At 39.3% G+C, this 13010-nt stretch overlaps 1 protein-coding gene across 1 annotated transcript in view; it reads right to left on the bottom strand.

Moving 5' to 3' along the window:
* The window catches only part of LOC139467987 (high affinity choline transporter 1-like), a 31347-nt gene extending 22457 nt beyond the window's left edge, over positions 1-8890 (bottom strand). Inside the window, exon 1 of the mRNA XM_071249620.1 lies at positions 8725-8890. Coding sequence (XP_071105721.1) covers positions 8725-8890 — 166 coding nt within the window. The remainder of the gene's footprint in view (positions 1-8724) is intronic.
* Positions 8891-13010: the final 4120 nt, after the last annotated feature.

The following is a 13010-nucleotide window of genomic DNA, read 5'->3' as shown; positions in this document are numbered from 1 at the left end:
ATTTTCAACAGAAATTTAGGAGTGACAGCTTGGTGCCTTGTGATTGGTTTCAATATAGTGCCCTTGTTGCTCTTGTGAAACGTCCAGCCCCATTCTGTCGCATCCATATTGTTGCCTAGCCAGGTCTGCACTTGGAGTCAGACTCGTTGGCTGGGCAATCTGGCAGCATCTGATGTCGGTGGAAGGTGTCGAAGGGGTAGGTAATTTGAGCTTGATACATACCTTCTCAGTGAATTTTGTCACACGTTCAGAATTCAAATCCAAGCCAGGCATACAGCCGCAGAGGATTGCAAGTGCCTGATTACCAGCCTGCTCGATTTCTGCATGGTTTCCACCTGTCACCATGAAAACCTTTGAATATTCCTGAGACCATCCCTATGCCATATGGCCTCAATGTTGTGTCGGTCCCTGACAATGCATGTACAAAGAGCAAAGAATGGCTGAGATTAGGATCAAGGATCATCTGTAGGATGAAGATGTCAGTGATCTTTGTACTTGTCTGAAGAAAGATGGCCTCCAGTTATTCTCTGATGGGTCTCATCCTTGGTAAAAAAAACACCACAATAACCATCAACACGATAAGAGCATTGCAGAAGTGGTTCCTCAAGAAATGAGCCCGCACAGCTTGTGACACAGATTTGCCGGACAACATCTGATCTGTACTACCCTCTGAATATACTTGAGTGATGATCTCCTTTAACACAGATCCAGCCATCAGATTCCCAACTGTACCCACAAAACTCATCTAAGTATGGAATCCCCCCAAGACCAGGGCTATTCGATGCAAGGGGCTCTCAGCTGGCCGTGATTCGATGATCATGTATGCAATTCACCAAAGTTGCTGGTCGATTGTAATAACCGGTGTGATTCCATGTCGTCTGGCATATTTTGAAATATACTCCAGCGTTGATCTGACACAGGATTCGTCACATGGTGTCAAGTTGATAATCAACAATATCTCAGAGCTCTTCCTGGGGTATGGAATGTCAGAATGGAGCAATTGCGTGCAACCGGAACACAGTGGTCAACACACATAGAAGTGGCGCACTCCACAAACTATCTAGTTTGCTATTCTTTTCATCAAGACAGAAGTCACCAATTGGTGAATAGATAATGTTCGCCAGCACTGCCTTTGGATTTCTTTGTGAGAATGGTTTGACACTGTTGATTTTTTTAACATCATCCAAGTCCACCTTAACTCTTGGTACCCTCCGTCTCACCATCTCGCTCATAGTATGGATTGAGCCAGTCCCATCAAACTTTTTGCTGGCATGATCTATATAACCAGCCTGGTATTGCACGAATGTATCTGCAATGTCTCTAATTAGGTGAACACCATGAGTGGTCACCGAGAATTTTCTAAATTTACGAGGAGCTGAAACCGAGTTGGCTTATCATATCCACTAAATTACGATGACCATATATGTGTTATAGTGTGATACTTTGTCAAACTTGTCGAGGAGGCAGAAATGATGGGGACATTTCGAATGCATTATTGCCTGACCCAATGACGCAGCTCAGCTCTTGATGATAGTTTGAAGGAGGATGAGTAATGCATGTGGGAGGTAATCAAGATTGGTGTCAATCAATGCCATCTGCTCATTGTCGAGATACACATCAACATGTTTCGACATGCTCTCTACCTGCGTATGAATGTATCCTCCTCCAACTTTAATCAAACTGTCCATGTCAGATTTGTCCACCTTTGCAACATTTTCATATGCCGTAAGAGATGCAATGTTAGGTTGTTGCCTGATTTGTTATGAATACCTTGTTCCCATAGTGATTCATGAATTCCCTTTTCAGCTGAGAAGTAGTGTGTAGTTGATCATCACTCAGTGCACTCATTGACTTCATAATGTGATGCAAATTGTCCAAAGGAATCGTTTCATCATCATTCTCTTCCAAGTAATAAATGGCAATCTCAAATGCTGTCATCTAGGACATACACTTCGGTCGACCAAGTCTCCGTTTCTTTGGTGGAGCCTCCCCATGTTCAATACAAGCTGCAGGTATACTTGTCCCTCTCCGAAAATTCTTATCACAAGCATGGTGATGGATAGCTTCTTCAGCTGGTAGATTGTATATGGGCACAATACTTGACTGTACCATCTTGGTCCAATCATCTTGCCTGTTGACACAGTATGTTGCAGACATATGTTGAGTAACTGAAGAGCCATCGCAGGGCTGAAGTACACTTCTATATGGATGTTTGTACAAGTACCACATAGAAAACAGTGAGTTTTAAAATTTAAGGCTTTAACATATGATCAAAAGGTTTCAGCTACTTTGACTGCCTTTGGATTTTTATGCATACTTCGACACTGTCTGTGTACCAACAGGCTACAGTTGTATATGATGTCTGGTGCATCGAATTTACAGCAGCATTTTGCAATCAACTTCACATAATCCTGGGGTTTGTCCAGGTTAACTGGTTCCATACATAGCAAACAAGTCGCCATCTGTGATCTACATAGGACACCTTCAGTTGAGAATAGTCACCTGCGAATAGTAATAGTTGATAGAAATATGGTTGACATGTGTCCAGATACAAATGTTGCTTTTCCGATTATAGCAAATGATTTTTGTGCTAAATGTCTTGATTATATCTTCTGAATTAACTTTTAATAAAGTTTCTGAGAAGCTAATACCATTTGAGAAAAATAACTGCTTCCCGGAGTTTGGATTATCTCCCTTGATTTTCCTTTAAACAAATGTTGATGTTAATTTTAAGGCTCTGTTTCAAATTTTATATTTATATTTGTTCATATTTTCATCAGTTATTCCTCTCTAGAGCCAATCAACTATATATTATACAAGTTTTCATTTTAGCTATAAAAGAAAAATAGCTTATACATACCTTTATGTTCTTGAGGTCTATCTTTAAGATATTGTATGCTCGGCCGCCATTTTGAAGAAGGGAATACTTTGGGTTTTTTCAATTATATTTGTTTCTAACTTGATTATTTACGTGAAGACAATAAACTGCATGATTTTATATGCAAAACGTCAACATTATAATAAATCGGTTCATGTTCTGCAAGAATTACTGATATTAACAAATTTATGTACTTTTTCGTCATTTTGAAGCATTATTTTAAATTTCTATGTGAATTTTCCTTTCAAAATTGTTAAATATACATTCTTTTGCATTTATCCTGGCAAGCTAATATAGATACACTCATCATAAATGTTTTTTTTGTTATTGGTTCCACGTTTATGACTATTATTACTTTTGTTGGCGGCCATCTTGGATTTGACCTATTTTCGGATGGTTCCCCATGTCCGATTTTGGTAAACTATTTTTTATTTTAATGTATAGGTGCCAAGGCACCAAGATCCAGCAATAAACCTTTTCCGTCAATTTTGTTGAACCTGGTCCTTTTAATTACTGGACTAACGGTTATAACGAACTCAATGGGAATACTAATTTTAGTTCGTTATAACCGTAGTTCATTATAAGTACATATACAGCATGACTACAGCAAGTAGTCGGGGCCAAAAAGTAAGTTCGTTATATCCGTCAGTTCGTTATAAGCGTGTTCGTTATAACCGTAGTTTACTGTACCCCCATTATTATTGAGTAATCGCTTATATCCATTTCTAAACCTTCACCGGTACCCTGTCAAGGGAATTTTTTTTGGGGTGGGGTGGGGCTGCATATTTTAAATGTGCAAATTAACATTTTTGAATCATTCCTTCATATGTTTCTAGGTGTGCCCCGAGTGCGAAATCGGCAAAACCGGAAGCGCTCGTTAAATCTACAACATCTTCATCACCATCATCATCATCCAGGTTCCGTTAACTCGTTCACGATTGTCTCACTACTGGAGTGGTCAGGTTTCTTCAGTAAGTGGTTTTTGGGACCTGGCATGGTTCGGTCGAGATTCTGGTTAAATCCGTGGATAACCAACCCTCCCGTGATAGTCTAGGCACTTAGTGACTAGTATTTGCAATACTCCGTTTTTTGTAGTAATCCGTGGATAACCAACCTACCCGTGATTGTCTAGCATTGTGGAAATTTTAGTATTTGCTTGTGCAGTCAAAGTGACTGAAACTTTAGTCGATTAAGACTAATTGATATTTAGACGTAATCGTCTATTTTGTAGTCTAAGTGACTTATTGTAGGGATAGGTCCTCTGTGTTTATTTCCCGTTATTTTTACCCAGCCGAGGTTCTTCATGCATTAGAGTGTTGAGTTAATTGACCCAGGTGTTAATCGGTCGCAGCCCGCTTAATTGTCTGTCAACTCATCTGGTCGGTATCTGTGTATGTGCGAGTAGGGTACATACATCTATTGGAATTTTAGAATATCGATTAGTTTTCGGTCTAGCGGTAGAGCGTCCGCCCGAGCGGAAGGTCAAGGGTTCGATCCCCGGTCGCGTCCTACCAAAGACGTTAAAAGCTGGTATTTGTTGTTACCCTGCCTACCACTAGACAACGGAGGCGGTCTGACACAAACTTATAAATGTTTGGACTTCATGAAGAATTTTTATTTGAGAGACTTAACTTAGAACGACGCACGTCTCACTTCACTATTTTGATTCTGGATACCATATATATCATGATCCTCGACTTGCCAACGTCGAACGAACGCATTCCTCATCACGTGACCTGTGTGACGCAACCACTGGCTACTGTGACATAACACACTTATGTCCGAACTGAACCATCGAAAGTAGGAAAGAGATAACTGAATTTCAAAATAATTATTGTAAGAGCCTCTTTTTAAAAATTCATTGTAAATATGTCAAATACCGAGATACTGGAGTCGACTTTAATCCTGATGCGTTTTAACATGTGTGTTGAGGCATGTTAACAGGTAAAGACGTGTACGTCACGCACATGTGGGACTGAGAATGGCAACTATTATGACACAAAAGTGTACGAATAGAACCAGGGGCTCAAGACCCCCTGAATAGTTCGAGCGAGTATCAGATGATGTTATATTTACCGTACAGTCGTATCTTCAGTTCATGACGAGGCTGCCTCCGCTTCAGTTCATGCCGGTCAAAAGTTTGTAATGCTTGTGTATAAAAACACCATTGATTACATTAATGATCCTTATTATTCAGTTATTCAAATTTGAAGTCAAAAGCTGTTGTTTTTTATCGTACAACTAGTATTGTACGACAATACAATTTTTTTCAAAACGTCGTGGAGAGCAATATGTATATGAACACTACTATTGCCTGATAGGAGACATATTGACGTGGATACGACACGAGAAGCCAATGTGAATACGAAGTGACACATATTTATGTGGCATAACGTTTACATTCCCTCTCCAATCTTTAGCAGTTACGTGATGACAGCTACGCATGCAGTGTCCCACACGAAAACGACATGATGTTAATTAATATAATTTTCCAGTTCCCACAGTGGAGTGAATGACATGTCTTTGTGTGTTTCTCGCAATAGTTCAAGAACATATGTTCTGTTCCCGCCTCATGATCATCTGGTTCCTTTGTCGTTTCCCCGATGTCCATTTGCAAAAAGATTCAGAGTGATAAACGACTATCCACAAGACCGTTCGACAAGAGGGATTACTTTAATCTTTCAAAAGTCACTTTCCCTTTATGTCGAGCAAAATCCATCAGCCCAAGCCTTAGGTATATTTCACGACATATCCTGTATAATTGTGCATGTTCTTTCTACGAAGATGTTAATGAGCGTCCTATGAGTCTTGCTAAAAAGTTGTTTTTACATTCAAGCCCTCGGGAAAGCTTTCAAAACGTATTATGGTAGCCACGTGGATTAAATTTCCACATTTGACGCATCTGTGACAAATGTGATGTCCGATGCAATTCCCTATTTTGATTCGTCCAATGTGTTCCGTGTTCATTTAGGGAAACAACTTGCTTGCCTTTGCATGTGTTTGTGATTGGTGTTAACAGTGGTGCAGGATACGCTCACCATTTGGCGAACACCTGTTTGATTGTGATTCATAAACACATGCTTATGATATAGTCGGAATCGTTGATTATTATGATTATTGTTATGATTTCTTATGGTTATGGAAAGGGTTGTTTTCACTTTTATTTTCAGATGTCCCAGCAGTTTCCATGGAAAATCTGCTTCATCATAGGCAAGCGTCATAGGCGTCTATAAAAGGGCCTACTAGGGCGCGACTGTGTGTCATACATTTTGTCATGGGTGCTTTAACTGCCTGCGTATCGGATGCCTACTGTAGCGTGACACATAACCTAAAAATGTCCACCATCCTAAAAAGAAGAAGAAGACGATAAATTGATGGTAGGCAGGAGGTACATGTATAATTTTCAGTGACTCCAGTGTGTGTTTTATACTTGCCAAAGTCTGCTTTTTAATTCTTAATCGTAGAAAACATCTTTTATATGGATAACTTTTTACTATATCATCTTTATATCATTTATGTATAAATTCTGTGATAATTCGTCTCTCATAATTCTATTGAATGGTTCTGTACATTTTATCAATGTCAAGTATTACAAAGCTGTTTTATTTATGTACAGGAGTGAGACGTTAATAAACTATTGTCTGTATATGTAATAGCCTGATCACGGTTGATGGCTGGAGTCATACCAATGGCCCCAAAACTCAACTGGACCGCCGCAACTGCCCAAACCCACGTATGCAGTTCACTAGTATGCCAACGTCTACATGTCTCTCCAAGAAGTGGTGCCAATGTCAGACGAATAGTGTACTCGCTGATGGAATAGACAGTTGACATTCACGAAACTTATGAATGAGATATTAATGTATGATTAAGACAGATGCGTTATGTTTTATTTACAGTCAAACAAGTCGTTGCATGCGCAATCTCCAATCCCTCAATACCACTTGTCATTCAGCTACTGCAAAGATTTTAAAATCATAAATCTTATCATTTTACGATCTCCATTCTTACGATCGCGACCAGCTCTGATTTACCTAAAATCGCACACAGCCTGCGGCCATTTATATTATAAGAATAACATATGATGATTAGGTATAACGTTATAGGTGTAGCTATCTAGTTTCTCTTTGTTGTCAAAACAAACCCTTTCAATTGTTTTGCTTGTAAAGCATGTCAGGTATTAGATCGCATCTCGCAAATGTCAGGTGGTAGAAAAATGTCTGTGTGTTTAAATGTTTGTTTGTCGAAATTTAATGTTTTGCAGGATTTAAGTGACGAAATATATATATTTCAGACAGTATGGTGTTATAAAATCATGGTTTTAAAGTAAGTTTTATGGTACAAGGTCATTATTTACTTGTCAGAAGAAAGACAAAAAGGCGTTTTTGCCGATCGCAGATCAGCTAATAGGTTATCGCATTTAGATACAATGTAAAAAATGAACGTGTGTGCCTCTGTACCCCAGTATATATGGTTGACTCTTGTCCAGGAGATAATTCACTACAAAATTTCAATGATGGATGAGGGGACCTCATTTTAATGAATAGTTGGACTTAACCTTATATCGCTCTTCAGATACATTAGGGGGGTACAGGAGGGGGCCTGGACCTTGTAAATAGCAACCCTTTGTTCGTGACCTACATTAGTATTTATAGAAAACCTCAGCTGATTCAGGTACGCTCCAGATATAGTATTCATCAATCCATCTACAAGTGTATCTGTCAATACGAAGGGTTTGGTCTGAGGTAACCTCATTTTAATGAACAGTTACACTTTTTTCTTCTTCATAACACTCGTCAAATACATTCACCTGCCTTAGTGTTAAGTGAGGTCCATGAGAGGGCTAGATCTAGTAAAACTAGCAATCCTAGAAAATTTTGATCTGAGGTATATAAACCCTTTTTGTTAGTCACCCTGACCTAGTGACCCTAACCTCAGTTTACCCCAATGTCATCCTCGACCACTTGCTCTCTGTAACTGTGTCGTTAAACCAGTCACCAGTCTATAGCATTCCCTTAGTTGACCTGGAGAGGTTTCTCTCTCCGGGGTTCGCGTGTCTCGTATAAACGTTTTGACGTAGTCATGTGTCTTCACCCCCAGGTATCGCTAGACCGTTTACGGGTCGTCTTGCTTCTGGTTTGGTCAGGTCGAAACTCAGGTTTCGTTAGTAAGTAATTAGCAGTTTTAATCTTGTTCTGACTTACTCTGGTGGCATTGAACTAAAACATATCAGCTAGGCTTTTATTTTTATACCCCGTTTTGCTAGTAATCCCTGGCTAACCAACTTTCCGAGATATAGAGAATCTCACCCGAGTGTCTTTTGATATCAAATATATCAACACGTGTTGATAAAAGTGGAAAAATTCCCAGGCATCCAACATGATTCTTCCAACTTTTTCAATTTGTAGACAGTAATTAGCAGTGTCTTCAGTGTCTTCAGTAGCAGAGCCATTAGTGATGTCATTTGATTGTGACGTCATGGTAACCAATGACGTCACAATGGTCTGCAAAGCATTGTGATGTAATTTCATTGCAGCGATATCCACAGTGTATATATCGCTTGATCTCATTTTGGACTGCAAAGTGACCCGAGTCTAAACCACTGGGCAAAAGAAAATATACACTTTGAAATTGTATTTGACCAAAGTATTACAAACGTTATCAAAACGTTACTAGGTTGAAAGCAGTCAACAAATCACTGTAAACTTAAGGTCTCAAAAACAACTATGATAAATTACAAATGCATCACCATCGAATAACTTTTGTTGTTTGCTTGATTTTTTCCCACCAACCATGAGTGTATATTTTCTTTTGCCCGGCACTTTAGTATCATTTTGAACACTTACCTGTTAGTGAGAACAACGAAACAAGAAATCCCATCTGTCTGTTTGCTACAAACATTTCATTTGCTGTTTTTGTCTTTGTCTTTTTCCGCCCAGCAATGATCCCAACGCCGAGGATGATGATGTAGAAAATAACGACTACGACAACGCCAGCAATATTAATCGCCATGGCTTTGAATAAATGTTGGAATATAACAGCTGTTCCACTTGTGTCCGCTGTGCTACACACATATGATGTGCGAAGCTAGGAATACGAGAGTAATCTCATATGCGGTTGGATATTCATGGACTGTACGGTTGGATAAACATGTGCTGAATTACACTCAGTCACTATGTACTGGGTCCGATGAATTCATCTTTTGTAAGGGTGTTCACATATGTATGTCAGGTGAGGCCAGTAGCCTATATATACTCAACAACAAAAGTTCCTGTGACACCAATATTTTAGTGTTTTTTTCAAACAAGTAAAGTTTGGTTTTCAATATTGTAGTACATGTATGGAACCAAGTCACAAAAACGCAACTGCTACAGAAAAGCATGCATTCCATGCAAAAGTTGACTTTTATGCAAGCCCCATGCATTTCATAACCCAAGAATAGGTATAAAAACATGTGCGTTAACGGGACTCCATATGCATTTTTTAGCATCGTGCTGACAACAACCACTCAGAAAAATAACAAAATTACGCAATTATTCAACATTACAAAATGCCACGCCTGTCCGAAAATGAGCGTCTGCGAGCCATTGGTATCCTTGAAACAGGATCGAGTCAACGTGATGTTGCAAGACAATTAAACGTCCACAGAAACACCATTTGGTGTTTACGGCAACGTTGGCAACAGGCGAATGAAGTCAGAGACCATCCTCGGAGTGGCAGGCCACGCGTAACCAATAATCGACAAGACAACTGGATTCGAACAACGCAAAAAAATCGTAAGTGGGAAAGGCACACACATAACCACAATTCAGCAACTCCTCACTAATTCATCCAACTATTTCCGCCTTGGCAATTATCTAATCAAAGCCAAATTAAACGGTAGGATATAAATAAAACCCAAAAACCAAAAGCAACCAAAAATCACACTTTCACATCAATTCCGTCAGCTACTTTTCAGATCCCTATTCCAAATTAACCTCATTACTCTTGTGTAATCAATTACTTCCCTTTCTAAAACTTCACCCCGTCATGGGAATCTTTTTAATCATTCGTTCAGGTGCTTCTACGTGTGCCCCGAGTGCGAAATCGGCACCTCCGGAAGCGCTCGTTAAATCTCCATCATCATCGTCATCATCATCATCATCATCATCATCACTCCCAGGATTCGTTTAGCCGTTTTACGGTTCGATTCGCTACTGGGTGGTCGTTCGAAACTCAGGTTTCGTTAGTAAGTGATTATGGGGCACGTTTGATCTAGTACTGATGTACCTGATGCTTTACAGGATTTAAGTGACGAAATAAATATATTTCAGACAGTATGGTGTTATAAAATCATGGTTTTAAAGTAAGTTTTATGGTACAGGGTCATTATTTACTTGTCAGAAGAAAGACAAAAAGGCGTGTTTGCCGATCCCAGATCAGCTAATAGGTTATCGCATTTAGATACAATGTAAAAAATGAACGTGTGTGTCTCTGTACCATAGTATGTATAGTGGACTCTTGTCCAGGAGATTATTTACTACAAAAATTCAATGATGAATGACCTCATTTTAATGAATAGTTGGACTTAACCTTATATCGCTTTTCAGATACATTAGGGGGGGTACAGGGGGGGTGGGGGTGGGGGTGGGGGGGTGGAGCCTGGACCTTGTAACTTGTAAATAGCAACCTTTTGTGTTCGTGACCTACATTAGTTTTTTATAGAAAACCTCAGCTGATTCAGGTACGCTCCAGATATAGTATTCGTCAATCCATCTACAAGTGTATCTGTCAATACGAAGGGTTTGGTCTGTGGTAACCTCATTTTAATGAACAGTTACACTTTTTTCTTCTTCATAACACTCGTCAAATACATTCACCTGCCTTAGTGTTAAGTGAGGTCCATGAGAGGGCTAGATCTAGTAAAACTAGCAATCCTAGAAAATTTTGATCTGAGGTATATAAACCCTTTTTGTTAGTCACCCTGACCTAGTGACCCTAACCTCAGTTTACCCCAATGTCATCCTCGACCACTTGCTCTCTGTAACTGTGTCGTTAAACCAGTCACCAGTCTATAGCATTCCCTTAGTTGACCTGGAGAGGTTTCTCTCTCCGGGGTTCGCGTGTCTCGTATAAACGTTTTGACGTAGTCATGTGTCTTCACCCCCAGGTATCGCTAGACCGTTTACGGGTCGTCTTGCTTCTGGTTTGGTCAGGTCGAAACTCAGGTTTCGTTAGTAAGTAATTTGCAGTTTTAATCTTGTTCTCACGAGTTGATAAAAGTGGAAAAATTCCCAGGCTTGCCGAGATTTTATTTGTCATCCACCATGATTCTTCCAACTTTTACAATTTGTAGACAGTAATTAGCAGTGTCTTCAGTGTACAAAGTACTGCTAACAGCTTCAGTAGCAGAGCCATTAGTGAGGTCATTTGATTGTGACGTCATGGTAACAGTGATGTCAGAATGGTCTGCAAAGCATTGTGATGTAATTTCTACAGTGTAGATATCGCTTGATTTCATCCAAGCAGTATCTCCTGTGGGAGCCAGTTTGGGATGATAAATCCTAGTTAAGGCCAACTACCTATTTTCGGTTGGGAGTCAAGTTACTCTTTTGGTGAAGTACCTTTCTAAATGAGTCTAAATATTCCGTAGGTCAAGTACCTTGTATTTTGGGTAAGCGTAGTATTTCATTGGACAGCCAAAATGACGGAGACTTTAGTCTACACAACTAGTTTGCTATTCGGGCATTTTTCTCATTGTCCAAGAGACTTGCATTAGGGTTAAGCCCTCAGTGTTTTTTCTCCCTATCTAAGCCCGTTGAGTGTTCAGTAAATTAACTGCCACTTTGTTAATTGGTCACCAGTCAATATATTACCACATATGTGCTTGTCAAAACTCTTATATATATATATATTTTGGCACACAGGATCTGTCGCTACTCAACACGTAGTCATAGGTGACGTACAATTTCAGTATTTGTGTCGTTATAATGCCTATGCCGTAACAGTTAGTGGCAATAAGGGGAGACGTGAAACGTAGTCACAATTATATATATTACACAGGTAACGAATCTATTTGTCTAAAGACTTATCTAAAAGGAGATAAGACTCGATATATGTCAAACATTACACAGCAAACATTTGCCTTGTTACAAACAATGTGTGCCAGGACTAAACTAATAAAATACATGTACATGTAGATCGACCAAATATCAAAACTGCCAAAAGGTATCATTGTTTCGCGTGTTTGAAACTCGAAGTGAGTACGTTAATAAATGACCTGTGACATTTTATGTGATTGAGTGTAATAAAGTACACAAAAAGTATCTGTCAATTACGTGTATAAAACGGACATTATTCTCCAGGGTGACGTGGCCGTTTCCTGTGGCCGTCTGAACTTTAAATCAAGCACATGCGAACAACTGAGACATTGCCTCTGTGTCGTTAGTGTTAAGTTAGCTGCTAATTTGATATACGACATAATCTTTGAGTAAGACGACAACCAACGTTTATTTGGAATGTATTGAATCTAATTTGCTAGGACTGCAAAATTACTCGAGTCTGGCAAAAGAAAATATACACTTGGGAATTGTATTTCACCAAAACATAACAAACGTTTTCAAAATTATTTTTGGTTGAAAACACTGTAAACTTAGGGTCCAAAACACAACTATGATAAATGCCAAATGCTTCACAATCGAATAAACACTTCTTGTTTGTTTCATTTTTTGCCACCATCAAACATGAGTGTACATTTTCTTTTGCCCGGCACTTTAGTATCCTATAGAACACTTACCTGTAAGTGAGAACAACGAAATAAGAAGTCCCATCTGTCTGTTTGCTACAAACATTTCATTTGCTGTTTTTGTTTTTGTCTTTTTCCGCCCAGCAATGATCCCAACGCCGAGGATGATGATGTAGAAAATAACGACTACGACAACGCCAGCAATATTAATCGCCATGGCTTTGAATAAATGTTGGAAGATAGCAGTTGTTCCACTTGTGTCCGATGTGCTACACACATATGATGTCCGGAGCTAGGAATACGAGAGTAATATGATATGCGATTGGATGAACATGGCCCATACGGTTGGATAAACGTGCTTATCGACACTCAGTCATGTACTGGATCCGATGAATTCATCTTTTGTTA

The sequence above is a fragment of the Haliotis cracherodii genome, unplaced genomic scaffold, assembly GCF_022045235.1.
Source record: "Haliotis cracherodii isolate W230 unplaced genomic scaffold, xgHalCrac1.p SCAF_2, whole genome shotgun sequence".
NCBI classification, from domain to species: Eukaryota; Metazoa; Mollusca; class Gastropoda; order Lepetellida; family Haliotidae; genus Haliotis; species Haliotis cracherodii.
The sequence above is the reverse complement of the archived record's forward strand: the minus strand, read 5'-3'. Positions and strand labels throughout refer to the sequence as shown.